General features: G+C 41.6%; 1 protein-coding gene across 10 annotated transcripts in view; it reads right to left on the bottom strand.

The window, feature by feature from the left end:
* Positions 1–20,528, bottom strand: part of MARK3 (microtubule affinity regulating kinase 3) — a 116,911-nt gene extending 96,383 nt beyond the window's left edge. For 8 of the 10 annotated variants that reach the window (XM_027521855.1, XM_027521857.1, XM_027521856.1 and 5 more), the window contains exon 1: positions 20,295–20,528. In XM_027521855.1, coding sequence (XP_027377656.1) covers positions 20,295–20,345 — 51 coding nt within the window. In that variant the 5' untranslated portion in view covers positions 20,346–20,528. The remainder of the gene's footprint in view (positions 1–20,294) is intronic. The other 2 variants (XM_027521858.1, XM_027521859.1) reach the window with 1 other exon arrangement.
* Between the last annotated feature and the right edge of the window lie 529 nt (positions 20,529–21,057).

Here is a 21,057-nt window from a genome sequence, read left to right as displayed (position 1 = left end):
AGTTATTAAAATTAAACTACTATTTAAAATTTTGGTTATAAAAGCTTTTTAAATGCAAACATAGACTTTTAATTTATATGTTCATAAATTCAACCCTTCATGTATTAATTAGTTTACAGAAAATTAGTTTTCTGGAGTGTGGCACAGTTAAGTAGACAAAATATTAACTTTTGCACAAATCAACTGTCTTCTACTACATGTAAAATAGAAATATTAGAAGAACGTTAAAATTCATAGCAGAGAAGGCGATGGCACCCCACTCCAGTACTCTTGCCTGGAAAATCCCATGGATGGAGGAGCCTGGTGAGCTGCAGTCCATGGGGTCGCGAAGAGTCAGACACAACTGAGCAACTTCACTTTCACTTTTCACTTTCACGCATTGGAGAAGGAAATGGCAACCTACTCCAGTGTTCTTGCCTGGAGAATCCCAGGGACGGGGGAGCCTGGTAGGCTGCCGTCTATGGGGTCGCACAGAGTCGGACACGACTGAAGTGACTTAGCTTAGCTTAAAATTCATAGGCATGAAGTTTATACCTTTGCTTACTCTCCAATCTATTTATAATAAAAAAATAACTCCTGAGACTTCTCAGGCGGTCCAGTGGTTAAGACACTGCGCTTCCATGGCAGGGGGCCCAGATCCATCCCTGGTCAGAGAACTAAGACCCCACATGCTGTGCGAAGTAAGGCCAAAACATTAAAAAAACAAAACACAAACAACTGCCCCCCCAAACTAACTCCTTAGCACTACATCCACTGGTATGTCAGGAGAACAGAGATGTCTATTTTGTTTATTATCAGATATTCCCAGAAACTGTAACAGTGCCTACTATGGACTCCTACTGCACGAATACCAGATGAAGTCAAGGTCCTCTCTGATCTAAGCCATTACTCCTCGGCCGCTCCATCACCCACTATTTTCTAGCGTGATTCTCTCCTCAGTCTGAGTGCCCTTTCTTCCATTCAAACCTAAGGACATCCTACTCTTTCCCGTATGCTTGAATCATTTGTCGCCATCTTTAAGCAATCTTCCCTGACTCTCCCTGCGTCCCAGCAGAACTGCTTTTTCTTTGGACTCCCAATGTACTTCGCTTGTATCTGTCTCTATCTTGCTACTTTGTCATAGACACTTATCCACCACACTACACTGACTTCCTACAGAAACTCACTCAACTTGAGGTTCCACACAGTCATTTGTCCAAGTATGGCCGATGAGATACGAGTGAAAGTGAATATGTCATTTTCATGCTGAAGTCTTTACTGACAGTGCTTGACTCAAGCCCTGTGTTCTTCTGTTCTCCTGAATTTAGAATCCTGTCCAAAGAGTGAAGGTCAGAGGACCAAACGGCCTGGAAATGGAGATCAGGCTTCATAGAGTCAATGTTAAGCCACTAAGATTCTGGTCATCTATGTCACCACAGCATAACCTAGCCTACGTAATACACCCTCATGCAAATAAACACTAATACAAACCCAAAAAGAAACCTGTATTTTCCCACAAGAATATAAACTCATATAACAGATTGAAATAGCTGATGTTTGCTAAATTCCAATAGAGTTAAACTCAGAATATTTAGTTTGATAAACTCCCTAAATTTTAAAATCTAAGGTTTTTAACTAAAAAATTCTCTCAGAACAGAAGCAAATTAAACTGCATTTTGATTCTACTTGGCTTCCATCTTCCCCATGCATCCATGAGTAGGCCCAAAGAAGAAAAAATTTCCTAGCGTTTTAGCAAATAAATAAATTCTTGTACTAATAGCCAATTTATCCATAAATTTTTTTCTCCCTAAGGTGACAAAAAGTGATATAATAGTAGCCACTTTTTGTGGAAGCACTAAAAACCCAACAGGCACTCAAAGCTGTTTAATTTAATCTTTATTAAAGAGTAAAAGAAGGGTGGGATGATTTGGGAAAATGGCACTGAAACATGAATAATATCATATATGAAATGGATCGCCAGTCCAGGTTTGATGCATGATACAGGGTGCTCAGGGCTGGTGCACTGGGATGACGCAGAGGGACAGTATGGGGAGGGAGGTGAGAGGGGGGGTTCAGGATGGGGAACCATGTGTACACCCATGGCGGATTCATGTTGATGTATGGCAAAACCAATAAAATACTGTAAAGTAATTAGCCTCCAATTAAAATAAGTACATTTATATTAAAAGAAAAAGAAAAGAGTAAAAGAGTCCAGATCTTTCTCTCTCTCAGGGAATTGAGCTGAACCATTTTATCCACCAAGAACACTAGAACATGGACAGTGCTACTAAAAATTTTGCAGAATCAAGGCAAAAATAAAAAAGTATTAACAAACTCATAAAGTGTTCATTTTCAAACTAAAGTTTCTGTTTAATGCAAAATATTTAAGCTGCTAGGTAATGTTATTAAGGAGTGGAGCAAAACTGTAGGTATCTACTCAACATCCATACCTCCCTTCTTATCTAACAGAAGCCAGACGTGAATCTGGGGAGGAAACATGGCCAGTGAAATTCTTGTTTTCCCAAACTTCTCTGTAGCTGGAGGTAGCACATGGCTTGGTTCTGGTCAGTTCTCATTAGTGAAAGTCTACTGGGTGGTCCTGGAAAAATTTTGTTTCTCATAAAGGCAGACAGGTACACTAACTAATACGGCCTCTTCCTCCCTTCTGCTGCCTTGAATGCAACCACAAGAGCTACAGCTCTGTAAGTTACCCTGTAGTTGTAGGTCTCAAACAGGAGAGAAAAGACAAAAATATTTTTAAAAACCACCAACTCCAACAATATTGAATTGCTGAACCAAAGCTAGAGGCCGTCTAGATTTGTTTTGTGAGACAAATAAACCCTTATTTGGTTAAGCCATGGTATAAGTTAGTTACTTTTAGCCAAAGCACTACTAAACTGTCCCAGGTGCCATATCAATACTGAAGAAAGAAGCAATAAAGAGTGAATGAGAAGTGCACTCCATTTCGTTATACATATTAGTTCTTCTTTTAAAATGTGTCTACATGTAGAAGAGCTCTAGAAACTACAAAGAGGTATCACCTCACACCAATCAGAATGGTCATCATCAAAAACCCCAATGTTCACTGCAGCACGGAAGCCACCTAAATGTCCATCAGTTAAACACATATATAAAATGGAATAGTGTGTGTGTTCAGTCACTCAATCTGTCTGACTCTTTCCAACCCCATGGACTGTAGCCTGACAGGTTCCTCTATCCATGGAATTTTCTAAGCAGGAATACTGAAGCGGCTACTACTAAAAGTCTAGAAAGTTTATTATCTTATGACTTAAAAAAATTTTGAATGAGGTTTAAAACTTTTAATCCAATTCTGAGAATATAAAGAAATACTATGTTGTTAAAAAGAAACAAAACAGGAAATTAACATGATACCATATTAATGAAAGTATAGATTTTGTTCAAATTTCACAAAATTTTATGCTACTGTCCACTATTTGTGTTCATACCTTATTCAAGATTCCCCACTGTACTTAAACTGCATCAAGCAGTTTCAGCTGCATGCAACAAATTCTGGCCAATTCTCTTCTCATTTTTATTTTGTTACAAATATTTTCTAATTGTCCTTGTTATGGCTTCTTAGATACACCCATCATTTAAAAGTGAACATTTAATTTCAAAAAAAAAAAGGTAACCAACAAGGACCTACTGAATAGCACAGGGAACTCTGCTCAATGTGATGTGGCAGCTTAGATGGGAGGGGAGTTTGGAGGGAGAATGGATACATGTATATTAATGGCTGAGTCCCTGTGCTGTGCACCTGAAACTATCACAACATTGTTATCAGCTATACACCAATATAAAATACAAAGAAAAAAAAATACTGGAGCAGGTTGCCATTTCCTACCCTATGGAACTCAGGCATCAAACCTATGTCTCTTGCGTCTCCTGCATTGGCAGGTTGGTTCTTTATCACCAACTGGGAAGCCCCATGATGCAGTATTACTCAGCCATTAAAAAAAAAAAAAAAAAGAAACAATGCCATATGCAGCAACATGGATGGACTCAGAGATTGTCATACTGAGTAAAGTAGGTCAGACGGAATGACAAGCATCATGTGTTATCACTTGTATGTGGAATCTAAAAAAAATGGTAAAAATGAACCTATTTACCAAAAAGAAGCAGAGTCACACATGTAGAAAACGAACATGGTTACCAGAGGGAGCAAGTGGGTGGGGGACAAACGAGGGGGCTGGGAGTGGCATGTACATATAACCACAGTGTAACAGGTAACGAACAGCCTACGGTACAGCACGGGGAACTATTCCCAACTCTGTAATGCTCAACATGGGAATGAGGTCTAAGAGTGGATGTAGGTTTAACTGGCTCACTCTGCTGTACAGGAGAAACTAACAACACTGTAAAACAACCATACTCCAATAAAAAAAAAAGAAAACCTAGAGGGAAACAGAGCCACAGAACATAAACTATTGTGCTTATGGTGACCACAAACGAGAACATACCTTAGACACATGCACACAGAAAAAAATTTTTTTAACTGTATGATTTTTTAAACTGTATGATTCCAGGTTTGCCCTTGGATCTATGTGCTAAAGCACCAACCTGAAATTTGAGAGGCCTACTTAAGAAATCAGGTTTAAATGTCTACAACAACAACTTTATGCCATATCTGAACTCTTCCTGAACAGAGCTCGGCCTTGTCTATAAAATGTGTGCCCACACATCCTTTCTAATCTTTCAAATAACAAGCCACCTCATTAACACATGAGCAGGATTTTCAAAAGTTGGGGGGGGGGGGATTTACAAAAGTTGTGGGGGGTCTACAAAGCCAAACTATGACAGTAAAAAGCTGTTCTACAAGTATTTTATACTTTAGAGATATTCACAAAGCCAAAATTTACTTTTGAAAACAACTGAGCAGTTATTTCATTCACTGAAGGAAACATACCTGTTAGGACTGAATCACTTGTGTTTTTAAAAATTTAGCAAACTGGGAATAGAATGGAACTTTCTCAATCTGACAAAAATCACAGACCAAAAACCCTTTAACAAATATTACACTAAATAGAGACTTTATTTTATTTTTCTTTTTTGGCGGCACTGGGTCTTCACTGCTGCGTATGGGCTTTCTCTAACTGCAGAGAGCTGGGGCTACCCTCCAGCTGTGGTGCGTGGGCTTCTTCTCACTGTGGTGGCTTCTCTAGTTGCAGAGCACGGACTCTACAGCATGACAGCTCAGCAGTTGTAGTGCATGGGCTTAGCCGCCCCATGGCATGTGGAATCTTCCCAGACCAGGGATCAAACCCGTGTTCCCTGCATTGGCAGGCAGATTCTTAACCATTGGACCACCAGGGAAATCCTAAACAGAGAAACTTAGAATCATTTTCTTAAAATCAGAAACAAGACAAAGCTGCCTATTATCACTACCATTATTTAACAAAAAACTGGAACTCATGGCTAATACTTTTAGGAAAAACTTATAAGAATCTTAAAAAGAGAGAGAAAATGTCATTATTTGTAGATGATATAAACTACCTGCAAACCAAAAGAACTGGAAGTACCACTGGAACTCAAGAGAGAGCTTAGCAAGGTGCAAGATCAACCTATAACAAAAGTTCCCTACACTAGTAGTAACCTACCACAAAATTTAAGTAAAAAATAACCTTCATAATAGCAATAAAAAGTAGGTAGAAATTAACTGAAGACTAACTGAAACAAGAGCTCCCTGGACAAAGCCTTAAATTTTCAATAAAAGACATAAAAGATACTCTAAATACTGTAAAATGGGAATTCCACACTCTTGGACAGATAATATTATACATTCTACCCAAATTTATCTATAAGTTCAAGGCAATCTCAATTAACATTTCCAGCCAGTAGTTTATGAGTAATTTTAAACTTACTCCAAAGTGTACATGGACAAATATTTCATGGCTACCAGGTTAGCCTTAAAAAAGAGTTAAATAAAGCTCAGAAATAAAAAGTGATCAAGGTTAAAACCAGTAACAAGACATACCCGTATCACACTGTACCCTCAAAAGCATGTACTAAGAGCGACCCAACATCTTTTCTGTGGCTTTCTTGCCAAAAGGATATAACCTTAATCTAATTCTGAGAAAACATTAGACAAACTTAAACTGTGGGATCTTTGACTGGATCTTGAAACACAGAAAAGAACCCTGGAGAAAAGCAGGTGACAATTCAAGTAAGTTCTGCAGCCCTTGTTAACGGTATTGGGCCAGTGTTAATTTTCTAGTTTTGGTTTGGGCTTCCCTGGTGGCTCAGACGGTAAACCATCTGCCTGGAATGCAGGAGACCTGGGTTCAATCCCTGGAGAAGGAAATGGCAACCCACTCCAGTACTCTAGCCTGGAAAATTCCATGGATGGAGGAGCCTGGTAGGCTACAGTCCATGGGACTGCAAAGAGTCGGACACGACTGAGCGACTTCACTGGTTCACTGGTATCTAAGTGGTCAACATCAGGGGAGACTAAGTGAAAAGTACACACATACTCTGTACTAATCTCACAATTTTAAGTCTGAATTGATTTTAACATGAAAAGTTTGATAAGCATATACATATAAAGATACAAAGATTACAATATTCTATAAAGCCATACTAATTTTTAAAGAAAAGAAAACCTATAGGGTATTGGCACAACAGTAAAATAGACAATGCAACAAAACACCAAGATAAAAGCCACTGAGTGTACGGGACCATAAGATACAATGAAAGCAATCCTATAAACCACTGGGGAAAGGACGGACTATTGAGTGGACAGCAGGAGGAAAACTGATTCACTGGATCAGTCTACAGAGAAAAATAAAACTAGATCCCTATCTAAGTCCCTGTGCAGAAAGGACGTTCCCTTTTAATCTAAAGGGACTAAAAAACCCATATGTGAAATATAAAATGAAATTTAAGAAAATATCCTTGTGAGCCAGATATTTAAGCAAAACCTCAAATGCACAAACTTAAGGCAAACATTCATGTGAGTTACACCAAAATTAAGAGCTTCTGTCCAAAGGGACTTCTACTAAGATGATATAAGATACGTGCAATGTCTTAAACCTACATTGGATTAATACCTAGAAAATCAAAGAGTATCTAAGAATCAACAAGAAAAAAATCATCAAGTAGAAAAGGGACAGAGAAAAAACAGCAATTTATAAAAGGCCCCCAAAGCCAAGAAATATATAGATGTACTACAAAGGTCCGTCTAGTCAAGGCTATGGTTTTTCCAGTAGTCATGTATGGATGTGAGAGTTGAACTGTGAAGAAAGCTGAGCACCAAAGAATTGATGCTTCTGTGGTGTTGGAGAAGACTCTTGAGAGTCCCTTGGACTGCAAGGAGATCCAACCAGTCCATTCTAAAGGAGATCAGCCCTGGGATTTCTTTGGAAGGAATGATGCTGAAGCTGAAACTCCAGTACTTTGGTCATCTCATGTGAAGAGTTCACTCACTGGAAAAAGAGTCTGATGCTGGGAGGGATTGGGGGCAGGAGGAGAAGGGGATGACAGAGGATGAGATGGCTGGATGGCATCACTGACTCGATGGACGTGAGTTTGAGTGAACTCTGGGAGTTGGTGATGGACAGGGAGGCCTGGCGTGCTGCAATTCACGGGGTCACAAAGAGTCAGACACGACTGAGCGACTGAACTGAACTGAACTGAAAAATCAGGAAGAAACACAAGTTAACAATGAAGTATCACATCATACTTAGGGCTGGCAAAAAAAAAAAAATTAGAAAACTGGAGAATTCTGATGGAGGAACCAGTGTTACAAAAACCCCTGTGCACTACTAGTGGGAGTATGGGCTGATAGAGCCACCCAGAAGAGCAACCTGGAAGTACGTGACATTTCCTGTGACCCCGGAAATCCACTCCTAGCTGCACATCTCCAAGACTTTCTTACACAGCTCCACAAGGAGACATGTATGAAGATATTCATTGTTGCACTGTGTGTGCATGCGTGTATGCAGCAGACAGTCTACCCCTGGCACGCAGGTAAAATGTGGCAGACTCATACCACAGAAGTGCTCTTCTACAATTAGAGGCAACAGGTTTGATGCATAGATGAGACTGAACTATTTACACAAAGCACAAAACACACACGTTTAAGAACACATATGAGAACACTAACATCTTGGAAAGATAAGGGACATGATATATAGGGATTAACAGGAATAAAAAGAACGGCCTCACACTCATCAAGATGTGACTTCTGCAGCTGAGTTTATGAAAATTTTTCCAAGAATATGAATAATAGGGAAGGGGAACTATTATTGTTCATTTGCAGAAATTCAGCCAACTTGGTTTCATTTGTAACAAAACGCTTATTATCAGTATTAGGACCTAACAGAGGCAGAAGATATTTTTTAAAAAAGGTAGCACGAATACACAGAAGAACTACACAAAAAAGATCTTAAATGACCCAGATAACCACGATGGCGTGATCACTCACCTAGAGCCAGACATCCTGGAGTCTGAAGTCAAGCAGGCCTTAGGAAGCATCACTGCGAACAAAGCTAGTGGAGGTGATACAATTCCAGCTGAGCTATTTCAAATCCTAAAAGATGATACTCAATATGCCAACAAATTTGGAAAACTCAGCAGTGGCCACAGGACTGGAAAAGGTCAGTTTTCATTCCAATCCTAAAGAAAGGCAATGCCAAAGAATGCTCAAACTACCGCACAATTGCACTCATCTTACACGCTAGCAAAGTAATGCTCAAAATTCTCCAAGTGAGGCTTTCAACAGTACATGAACCAAGAAGTTCCAGATGTTCAAGGTGGATTTAGAAACAGCAGAGGAACCAGAGATCAAACTGCCAACATCTGCTGGATCATGGAAAAAGCAAGGGAGTTCCAGAAAGACATATATTTCTGCTTTATTGACTATGCCAAAGCCTTTGACTGCGTGGATCACAACAAACTGTAGAAAATTCTGAAAGAGATGGGAATACCAGACCACCTGACCTGACTCCTGAGAAATCTGTATGCAGTCAAGAAGCAACAGTTAGAACCAGACATGGAACAACGGACTCGTTCCAAATTGGGAAAGGAGTTCAGCAAGGCTGTACGCCGTCACCCTGCTTATTTAAATTCTATGCAGAGTACATGATGGAAATGCAGGACTGGATGCAGCACAAGCTGGAATCAAGATTGCTGGGAGAAATATCAATAACCTCAAATACGCAGATGACACCACCCTTACAGCAGAAAGCGAAGAGGAACCGAAGAGCCTCTGGATGAAAGTGAAAGAGGAGAGTGAAAAAGCTGGGTGAAAACTCAACATTCAAATACAAAGATCATGGCATCCAGTCCCATCACTTCAAGGCAAATAGATGGGGAAACAATGGAAACAGCGACAAAGACTTTATTTTCTTGGGCTCCAAAATCACTGCAGATGGTGACTGCAGCCTTGAAATTAAAGACACTTGCTCCTGGGAAGAAAAGCTATGACAAACCTAGAAAGCATATTAAAAAGCAGAGACATTACTTTGCCAACAAAGGTCTGTCTAGTCAAAGCTATGGTTTTTTCAGTAGTCAAGTATGGATGTAAGAGCTGGACCATAAAGAAAGCTGAGCACCGAAGAATTGATGCTTTTGAACTGCGGTGTTGGAGAAGACTCTTGAGACTCCCTTGGACTACAAGGAGATCAAACCAGTCAATCCTCAAGGAAATCAGTCCTGAATATTCATTGGAAGGACTGATGCTGAAACTCCAATATCCTGGCCATCTGTTGTGAAGAACTGACTCATTTGAAAAGACCCTGGTGCTGGGAAAGATTAAAGGCAAGAGGAGAAGGAGACGACAAGAGGATGAGATGGTTGGATGGGATCACCGACTCGATGGACATGAGTCTGAGCAAGCTCCAGGAGTTGGTGATGGACAGGGAAGCCTGGCGTGCTGCAGTTCATGGGGTTGCAGAGTTGAACACGACGACTGAGTGACTCAACTGAACTGATTACTGGTATAGCAGATGAAGCATCGTAATAATGAAACATACTGAAAAATAATTTACTTGATTTACCCTCAGAAGAATAAAGCACAAACTGCAGCTAAAGAAAACTGACTCAGTAGCTTCTGACCAGTTAATTATATGCTGGTCTAGTCTAGTCTAAGTCACTTCAGTCGTGTCCGACTCGGTGCGACCCCACAGACGGCAGCCCACCAGGCTCCCCCGTCCCTGGGATTCTCCAGGCAAGAACACTGGAGTGGGTTGCCATTTCCCTCTCCAATACATGAAAGTGAAGTTGCTTAGTCGTGTCTGACTCTTAGCGACCCCATGGACCAGTACTCATTAAATAATAGGACCAGTACTCATTAAATAACAGCAGAATAAAACAAATAGAACATATGCACACAGTTTAGCTGAGGAGCTAACGGAGAACAGTTACTGAAACGAGGGGCAATCCCTGCCCCATGAAAAAATCAAAGTGCGAATACTCTAAGCACCACCCAACAGGTTTGTGAGAAATGTGTTTTCATCTTGCTATTAAAGCAATAGGTTAATTTTATTCAATTTTTAATTTCTTTTTAAAAATATATTCCCAAATATTTCAACACCTAATATAAAAAAGTAAGATTCTATATTCCTTTTTTCATATTGTCTTTAAAATCTGGAATATACTTTATATTCACAAGACATCTTAACTCAGACCAGTCACATGTCAAGGACTCAGTAGCCACACATAGCTGGTAGCTACTGTGCTGGACAATGCAGCTCTAAGCACTCAGACAACATGACCACATTCGGGCAAGATGAAGGAAAAACAGGTGTCCAAGATGAAGGAAAAAAAACGGGATGGAGTCTTTGAAAGACAAGTAGCAGAGTTTTAAAGGAAGATGAAGGCCATTTCAAGCCAGACATGAGCACAAGGAAAGCTTAAAAAGCTTGGAGGTGCCGGGAGAGACATCCCTTAACCTGAAGGTCCAGCCAATTTCACCTCTCACAATTCTTTCACACACCTCTAACACTGAAAAAAAAAAAATTGGCTTAATTCCTTGACATCGTGACTGCTGGAAATTTCTTCTCTTTCTGTTCTTGACTAGGCTGGCACTTCTGTCTTGCATCCCCTTGCTTTAGTTAATTTCTGCACTGAAGTACTTGACTAAGAGCTCCTTGATGGTAAGAATTCTCTCTGTATTCTTAGAACACAGGACCTGGCAACCAGCAGGTGTGAAACTGCTAGGTGAACAGTCAAGGAGAACAGGCAAACAGTTAGAAAAAACAAAGCGTGGGTCAGTATTTGAATAATAAACCAGACTTTAGATTACCCAGTTTTCTAGAATCACACTACAAAAGCTACCTGAAGAGGGAATTTGACATGTACATGCAGAACCCTCGTCACGTGGAGCAGACCCGGCCAAGCTCTTCTTGGTGTCAGTTTCCTCAGTCACAACAACCCTGAATAGATGATGTTACTCTCTTCTGTTAGATAAAAAGATGTAATGTGTAGCATGCTGATTATATAATATTGAACACATAACACTAAATTATATATTTGAAAGCAGCTAAGAGAGTAGATTTTAAAATTCTCGTGAACAGAAAAAAACCTTAATTATATGTGGTGATGAATATTAACTAGACTCATTGTGGTGATCATTTCACAACATATACAAATATAAAATCATTATGTTGTACACCTGAAACTAATATGATGCTACACGTCAATTATATCAATAAGTTTTTAATTATATTAAAAAATTTTAAATGAGGCACAGACAAGTAATTAACTTGCCCATGGTCAAATACTTGTATTAGTATTGGAAGACCAGGTTCAAATGCAAGCCTCTAACTCCAAATCTGAATTTCTCTCATGTTTTGCTGCTCCTTCTTTTGGGCTCCACATCTGGTCCACTCTACACCAGAAGTGTCTTCAGAATCTCTCCCTCAACCACAGTCTTAGGCTCCCATCTTTACCTCTGACTTCCAAGCCCAGACTCTTTCCATTAAGCCTCCCTTTAAGAAAGCTATCTGAAAAAAAAAAAAAGAAAGCTATCTGAGGTTTTAAAAAAGGAGAAAGAAGATGAATTCATTGGAACTACAGAAAGAAGAGGCTGAAGACACAGGACATGAGAGATGAAAGAAATGACAACACAGAGATGAGATGAAAAGACCAAGTAACAAGCATTAATGATGGCTAGCATTTATCTATTACTTATGATGTGCCAGGCACCATTCTAAATGCTTTACCCATACTGTCCCATTTAATCACTAATTCAACCAATATTTATTTACAGATCACCTGTAATAAATGACCAGCATTGTCTAGGTATTTGAAATAGTATCAATAAACAAAACAAATATTCCTGCTCTCATGGAGTATTCAGTAGCCACAGGAGATCGACAAAACACAATAAACCTAAGAAATATATAAACTATATACTATGTTAAAGGTAACAACACAATGGGGATTAAGAAAAAAAACTAGATCAGGGTTAGGCAGGTTGGGAGGGACATCAATGGTTAGAGCAAGCCTCACTGAGGTGATGCCTGAAAAGAGGAGAAGGTGAGAGAATTAGCCATGTGGGTACCTGGAACAAAAGTGTTCGGACAAAGAGAAGAGCCAACGCCAAGGCACTGAGGCTGGAGTGTCCCTGGTGTATTCAAAGAACAGCAAGGCAAGAGATGAGAACAGAGAGGTAAGGGAGGCACGGCATGGAAGGTATTCTAACAGCCCCATGAGGTGATTACTACCACCAATCCCATTCTATAGATGAGACATGAAGAAGTTAAATAACTTGTCCAAGGTCACACAAAAAATGCTAGGTCAGATTATAAACTCGAAGTTACTATTACAGTGGCTGGAAAACAAGACCCCGAAGTCTCTGACTCCCATTACAAGGGCTATGTCTCTTCCACTTGAATCTGGGTGCCCATGACTGCTTTAGCATTCTAAGAACTGATACTATGTGACCTCTGAGGATAGGCCATAAAAGGCAAGCAGCTCTGTCTTGTTTGCTAAAATATCAAGCCACCTCGTGTCTGATCACACTGAGGTCTCCAGGCTGGAGAGGCCCACATAGTGGCTCTGACCAAGAGCCCCAGCAGCCTTTTGACAATACCTGTCAATGTGCCAGATTAAGAAGTGGTCTTAGGTGCCTCAGCTGGTAAAAAATCTGCCTGCAATGCAGGAGACCTGGGTTTGATCCCTGGGTTGGGAAGATTCTCCTGGAGAAGAGCTACCCACTCCAGCATTCTGGCCTGGAGAATTCCATGGACTGTATATAGTCCACGGGGTCGCAGAGAGTCAGACACGACTGAGCGACTTTCACTTTCACTTAGGATGTGCATCTTTCAACCCAGCTGTTCAAATCCCCAAGCCTTTCATGATATCCCAAGTGAAGTCCCAGATATAAGTCATTCCCGTTTGAATTACACTACTCACACAAAATCTGTGAGTATAATGAAACAGTTGTTTTATACTACTAAGTTGTGGAGTGGCTAGTTCCACAGGAATAATAAGTAGGATAACTATATAATAAGCAGGAAATAAATGTTAAGCATTTATTAACAGAAACAGAAAAAGAAACTAGAATACATGACCATGGTATGTCGAAGGTTCTTTATCACTGAAAATCTTTAATGTCTAGAAGGCAACCTTCTTTTAAGAAAAAAAGTATGAAGTTCCTTTAGTCCATTCTACTAGTGAAGCTAACACATGCCTATGAATACCAAGGCAAGTCTGGGACAGGCAAGGGCTACGAAAAGGAAGGAAGACATGGAAAGAGGTAGAGACAGAATGTGAACGGAGTGCCACCAAAAACACCTCATGTGCCTTCAACAATAAAAGTTGCCTGCCCAGCTTAAATTATGCTTCCGGACAAAGAATGCAAAGGGCAGAAGGCTATGTTAGGAAATTGTTCTACGTGTACTCCTCTCTGGGATTCTCATTTTAATCTGCTACTGTGGTCAGTGAAGTCATAAAGGTACTGACTATAAAAAGAATGGGGCTATATAAAATTCTAGAATAAGACCCTTGAGTTCAGCTTACTCAAACTTCATATGAAACTCTCCCAAAATAGATTTTCATATAAAATGTCCTAATGGTCACGTGCAGTTGTGAGAGCTGGATCATAAAGAAGGCAGAACGCCAAAGAATGGATGCCTTTAAACTGTGGTGCTGGAGAAGACTCCTGAAAGTCCCTTGGGCAGCAAGAATATCAAACCAGTCAATCTTAAGTGAGATCAATCCTAAATATTCACTGGAAGGACTAATGCTGAACCTGAAGCTCCAGTATTTTTGTCATCTTATATAAATAGACGACTCACTGGAAAAGTCCCTGATGCTGGGGAAAATTGAGGGCAGAAGGAGAAGAGGGCGTCAAAGGATGAGAAGGCTGGATGGCTTCACCAATACAACGAACATGAACTTGGGCAAACTCTGGGAGATGGTGAGGGATAGAGAGGCCTGGTGTGCTCAGACCATGGAGTCACAAAGACTCAAAGACATGACTAGGCGAATGAACAATACAAGTCCCACAATATTTAACCTCCACTCCCAAGCAACTGCCTATTAGTGAGAAATACAAACAAAACATCTTAAGCTTTGTTCAAGCTTCAGCTGTGAACACCAAGACCCCAGGTAACCCAGATACAATAAGGTAGAAACAATGCCTTATCTAGTCTACACAACACTGTGTAAGACTAACCAACCATCGCCAAGCAGCTCAGGTGACCTAAGAGCAGTGCTAAAGAATCTAGTTTGAAGAAAAAGTTGGACTCGCCTCAAAAGTCATTTTCTTCCAGTGCCGCCAGCTGCCCTCTCAATGACTGTACAGGCAGGTGCGTGTGGGTCAGCACAGACCCTTTGTGACTACTTGTAGACCAATTCCAAGCACATTCTTTAAATTCCTGTGTAAGACAACACTAAAGTTGGGAGATTCCCAAGGAAGAGATCTGTTTTTTCATTATTTTGAAAGTTTAAAATGGATGGGAGACAAGTGAATTTATACTTTTATCTTCCCAGTGGTGATCAGAAATAGCTATACTCCTTGACTCTTACTTTCAGCTTGAAAACAAATTCCAGGGATAATATCTATCCATGTTTTAGAATCCAGAGCAATCCTCTTTGAAATTAAAGGTAACACGTACTATTAATTCACATTAAACTGTGTATGAATCTCTTAAAACTAATTACAATACAAACAATCATGCACTACACAATCAAAGGGGCGTCCCAGATGGAGCAGTGGTAAAGAACCCACCTGCCACTGCAGGAGACACAGGAGATGGGGGTTCTATCCCTGGGTCAGGAAGAGCCCCTGGAGTAGGAAATGGCAACCCACTCCAGTGTTCTTGCCTGGAGAATTCCACAGAGGAGCCTGGAAGACTCCATGCCCATGGGGTTGCAAAGCAGTCAGACACAACCAAGCCTACATACACATACATACACACACACACACACACACACACACACACACGATCTAAACGAAAAATATTCTACTCATTGAAAATTTCCACCTTCACCTAATTTACATAAAAAAAGAAATGAAAACAACTCTCAAATTGAATAAGATCTTTTCCCAAACACTTTGACCCAATAAAAAATATTAATTCTTCAGAAAGCAACCTTTTTTTTTAAGGCCCAAACAGCTTGATTCAAAAGACAGTTATGCTTAGAAGTTAAGCAGATTAAATGAAACCACACTACATGTTTTAAATTAAATATTATATAAAGTACTTAGTACTGTTGCCTGACACATAGTAACCAACAACCAGTAACTATTTTTATTCTCGATAACCTCACTTTCAACAAAGAACCAATTTTAAAACTCAAGGAACCTGAAAATGTTATTGAAACCACCGAAATCTCTTCTTTAGTCACAATACAATCTAAAGGAACATAATTTAGTCAGCAAGCCTTCACTGAATACTAACACAGCAATTCTTTAAAGTGTGATCCCTAGATCTGAAGCATTAACATCATCTGGTAGAACTTGTTAGAAATGCAAACTCTAGGACCCCAAAGCTAGAATCAAGGTCTGGGGGTGAAGCCCAGCCATCAGAGCTTCCATAAGCCCTCCAGGCGGTGTGTGCTCCAGTTTGAGAGTTAGCAGGCTAGTTTCACAGAGCTCGGGGTGCTGTGTTCTGCAGGGACTGGGAGCCCAAAGGCAGAGGAGTGATAATAGTTCCTAGGTAAATCCTCCATGGAGCCTAGAGCAGTGCCACACACAAAGTAGGCACTCAGGTCTGAGCAGGTAATAGTCAAACAGCAGGTGGCTAGCTAGACAATAACAACATCAGTTTATTATTTCACAGAGATAAGAAATTCTGATGACTGTTTGCATTAACAAATAATGCACTAAGTCAGGACACAACGTGCACACACCCGGAGCTGTTTAACTGGCAAAGTACTCCAGGGCCTCTGGTACTCTGGCAAGTAACCCAGGCTTGCTTACGAAGTGTCATATGCTTTGAAATGTAAGTGGAAAATACATTTCAAATTTACCAGTACACAATTTGTTCATGACCTCTATGCAAGTCAACTGTGGAACATAAACTAAAATGCAAACTTTTTGCTGCCTTTTAAAAAAAGCATCTTGTTTCACATATTAGCCATCTATAATATGTAGACCCAATATAGATTCTAATTTAAACAAACTGTTTAAAAAAAAAAAGACAACTGAGGAAACTTGAACACTGCTAACTAGATATTTGATATTAAAAAATTATGACAGAGGATTAAGATTACATTTTTAAAGAAGCTTTATCTCTTCTAAAAGCTTTAGAAATGAAATGATATGTTCTGAGCTTGATTCTTAGGGACAGAACATATAAAATTAGTCTGGTCACTGAGCTGCTGAGTACATAGGAATGGGGGGGCTAACTATATACCAGGGTTGAGAACTCTGGCTCTATTGCCATTTTGGCTATTTCTTTGTTGAGGGGGTAGGGGGCACTGTGCTATGTATTGTAAAATGCTTAGGTGCATTCCTGGTCAGGAGCAACCCTCTTCCCTGTGACAACCAAAACCAACACTGTCCAATGTCCACTGGGGGTCAAACTTGTCCCCACTTGAGAACCACTGATAAATACCTATTAAATTCTATTTGCTTTCCATAGAAAAATATTTTTTAAAGTCTACTTTTAATTATACTCTATGTATTGGTACAACTGCATCTCCCTAGCTGAATAATTACTACATAAAATTTAGAGAAACAGCCTGATACACAAAAAAGCAGAGAGGGCTGGGATGGAGATCTGAGGCCTAGTAGATGCTCTGCTGCTAAAGTCAATAGTTGCAAGCAGGTCCTGTCACCTTTTTGAGCCTCAACATCTTCATTAGGTCCAACTGTTTGACTAGTCCTTTTGAGTTTTTTGTTTGTTTGTTTGTTTTATCCTTTTAAGTTTTAAAAGGTAACAGTCTATCAGCTAAAGGTGGATATTCAAATCTGGAAATCAAATAAATGAAAATAGAGTCGTGTACCAGCATGAAGAGAATTTTCTTTTTGCAAATTATCTGCCTTTTATTATTCTTGACCTATAAGCAACATTCTTTACACAATTTATATATAATTATTTAAAATTTAAATAAGATTCCTGGGGTAAGCAAAAATGGAATCTTTTTACAAAATATAAAGACAAAGCTAATTGTCATATCAGCCAAAACTGTCCATCAACTGGTGAACGGATAAAAAAAAAAAAGTTACACACCCAAACAATGAACTACTTACTACTCAGCAATAAAAAGCAATGAACTACTGATACACACACAAACACACATAAATCTCAAAAATGTTATGCCAAATTAAAGATGCTAGACACAAGACTATATGCTCTTTGATGCCATTCAAGTAACTTTTAGAAAAGGAGAAACTACAGAGACAGGTAACAGATCCATAGTTGCCAACCGCTGGGGGAAGGGAAAGGGAATTGTAAAGAAACACAGGGCACCTTTTCGGGCAATGGCAACGTTCTCTAACCGTGACACTGATTACGTAACTATACATTTGTCAAAACTCATCAAACTGCACACTTGGGAAGAGTGAATGTTCTATCTCAACATACACAACTTAAAAGAGCTGCCCATCAGACTGAGAACTCCCATTCATTCTTGAACCCTCATCATTCAATGGCAAGAAGTCTAACACTCAGTTCAGTAGTATCAGGTAAATAATATTGTATATGCCAGACAAACACCACACAAGGTATCACACTGTGAAAAATATACAACTACTTTCAGAACATGTCAATACCTGAGTTAAAAAGACGGCATGGTGCAATAATGAAATGATGTGCTACAAACCTCTATTTCACCACTGTCAGAAATTCAATTTAAATACATTCCAAGAGAATAAAGGCACACTCCATACCCCACATTTTTTTTAAACTTAGTAATTTCTAATGACACACAAAAAGATTACACCATAATTCAACAAATTCAACAGAGAACCAGTAAAGACCCATTTGGTGTAAACCCTTCATTATCACAAATCTGCTATCATTGTTTCTGATTATAGTTTACTTAGAAACTATGGAGCTCCTGGGACTTCCCTGGTGGTCCAGTGGTTAACACTCTGCACATCCACTGCAGGGGGCCCAGGTTCCATGCCTGGTGAAGGAACTAAGATCCCACATGCCAGGCAGTGCAGTCAAAAAATAGAAAAATAATAGTAGTAACAAAATAGGAAGTATGGACCTCCTGCTCAGGTTCAATTTAAGACTGTGCTTCTCTGAGTGAAAGTCAATGATGTAAGTTAACTCACATTTTTGTTTGCTCCACTCTACACAAAGAACAAGAAAACAATGAAGAATTAGGTTCTATGAGAAAATGAACTCACCAATTCACCTTGTCTAGATTTTCTATTACTTTTTATGTAATTTTCTAATCCATGTCATGAAAAGGTACATATATCACTGTGCTACTGATTTACAAGGTTAAAGAACATTAAATATCACCCATTAATATACCAAAAGGATGCTTTAAGCCAAGATTTACATAAACAAATTAAATCACCTAATAGTTATCCAGCAAATAAGTGGCATTTTGAAGATTAAAATGAAGGTATTTGATACCACTACGTCACAAGGTTTCAGGACGTTATTGAAAGCATGATAACAGGCAGAGCAAGGAAGCTTTTCCTAAGTGACAGCATTTTCTTGCCAGGAATTACCTCATAACACTTATAATAAAAGGCCAGTGAAGTTTCATTACAAGTTATTTTCCAGATTTTTTTTTTAACTTTTTATTTTGTATTGGGGTATAGCCGATTAGCAATGCTGTAAGTTTCAGGTGAGAGGGACTCGGCCGTGTCTATACGTGTATCCGTTCTCCCCCAAACTCCCCTCCCATTTAGGCCCCCCACAACACTGAATAGTTTCATGCGCTACATATCAGGTCCTTGCTGGTTATCCACAGAGCAGAGTGTACATGTCCATCCCTCCCTCCCCACCCCCAACCTAGATGTTTTTGTTTTTAACAGACGATAACTCACAGCTAGACTGAACAGTCCCGAAGCCAGAGCTAGAAAAGAGTTCCAATCGCACTGGGACAGAAGCAACATCGCTCCAATGGAATTTTTACTACAAGTTGTCAGTCACTAAAACTGCTGTTCCTTGCCTTTTTAAAAAGTTCACACGAACAAGTGCCAAGGTTCCTTTTACAGAATCATAGAATGTGAGTGCCAGGGTGGACCAGAGAGCTCATCTAAGCCAAGTTCTTTCCAGGAAGGAGAAGAGCTAAGCCCGGAGTGGGTGACCCTCGGCTAGGCACTGCGAGGCAGGCAGCCTGACTATACACACCTTCCTTTGAAAGGTGCTCAACCAACTCTCAACCAACTCCTTCAAAACAGCCGTCTGGAAACGCGGCTGCTCCTCGGTAAGTCTAAACTCTCTCCAAGAACTTCTGAATAGCTCTGGAGTTCCACCTAAGGGGGCCGAAAAGATCCCTCAGAGGGCGCTTACTTCTAGTGACTGTCACTAAACTCAGCTGCAGACGATTTACAGAACGAGGCAAAAAGGACAGTCCACTTGGTCCAATCAAGTACGTTGAGTCAACACCACGAACCAGTTTCTAGCCCGAGAGCCTCTCAAGAGCCGCCTACTTCATCTGAAGGAGTCCAGTAGCGGAGACCCGACACCCGCTCCGAGCGCCCACTGCGCTGCCACCGCCTCAGGACCGCGGGCGGCCACGCTGCAGCCTCCACGCGTCGCTTCCGAGGGAGCCCCCGGCGTCGCCACGGAGGCGCTTCCCGCCCCGCGCGTTCAGGAAACCGGCCGCCCCCCGGACCCCGGGGGGCGAAGAGAGGGATGCGGCCGCGTTCCCGGGGGCGGCGCGCGGAGACCCGCGGAGACCCGACCCGGGCGGCCGCCGAGGTTACTCACGTTCTCAGTGTCCCGTTCATTCACCGTCGGCAACGGGGTCCTAGTGGACATTTTACTTCACTTCACTTCACAACGCGAGGGCGAAACAAAACAGCGCGGCCCCGGGGCCGGCGTCGCGGCGTCGAGCGCCCGGCGGTTCCGGAGCGGCGCCGCGGGAGGGCGGCTCCCCTCCCCCACGGCCGTCTAGAACCCGGGCCGGGCCCGGGCCGTCTCCCGGAGGGTCGCGGGGCTCATGCTCCCCCGGCCCCGGCGGCCGCGCCGAGGAGCCCCGCGGTCGGCGGTGGCGGGGCCGGGCCGGCGGCGGCGGCGGCGGCGGCGGGCTGCGGGTCGGCCCGCCGGCGTCCCCGCGCCTCAGGGCGCCCCGCAGGCCCGGACCCCCTCGCCTCCTCCTCCGCCCCCGCCCGTCGCGCCGCGGATTTCAGCGCCGGAGCCTTCACACAGCGCCGCCGGCGGCCCCTGAAGTAGAGGATGTGGAGTGCGAGACAGGTCCCCGCGAGCTGCGGGCGCCGACCATGGAGGGGACTGCGGAAGCGGCGCCTGCGCCTGGCTGCTCTTCTCCCTTCGGCTCGATTTCCGCCTCAGCCTCCGCCCGGTGGCTGCCGACACCGCCGCTCCCGGCACCTTCGAGCCTCACGGACCCAAGATGGCCGCCTCTCGGCTTCCTTTGCTGCCTCCGGATGCCGGAAGTGACGACACCGCCGCCTCCCGGAGTTCGGCCAATCAGCGCGGCTCGAGATAGCCGGCCGGACTGCTGTTGCTAGGG

Source organism: Bos indicus x Bos taurus, chromosome 21, assembly GCF_003369695.1.
Source record: "Bos indicus x Bos taurus breed Angus x Brahman F1 hybrid chromosome 21, Bos_hybrid_MaternalHap_v2.0, whole genome shotgun sequence".
Taxonomy (NCBI): domain Eukaryota; kingdom Metazoa; phylum Chordata; class Mammalia; order Artiodactyla; family Bovidae; genus Bos; species Bos indicus x Bos taurus.
The sequence above is the reverse complement of the archived record's forward strand: the minus strand, read 5'-3'. Positions and strand labels throughout refer to the sequence as shown.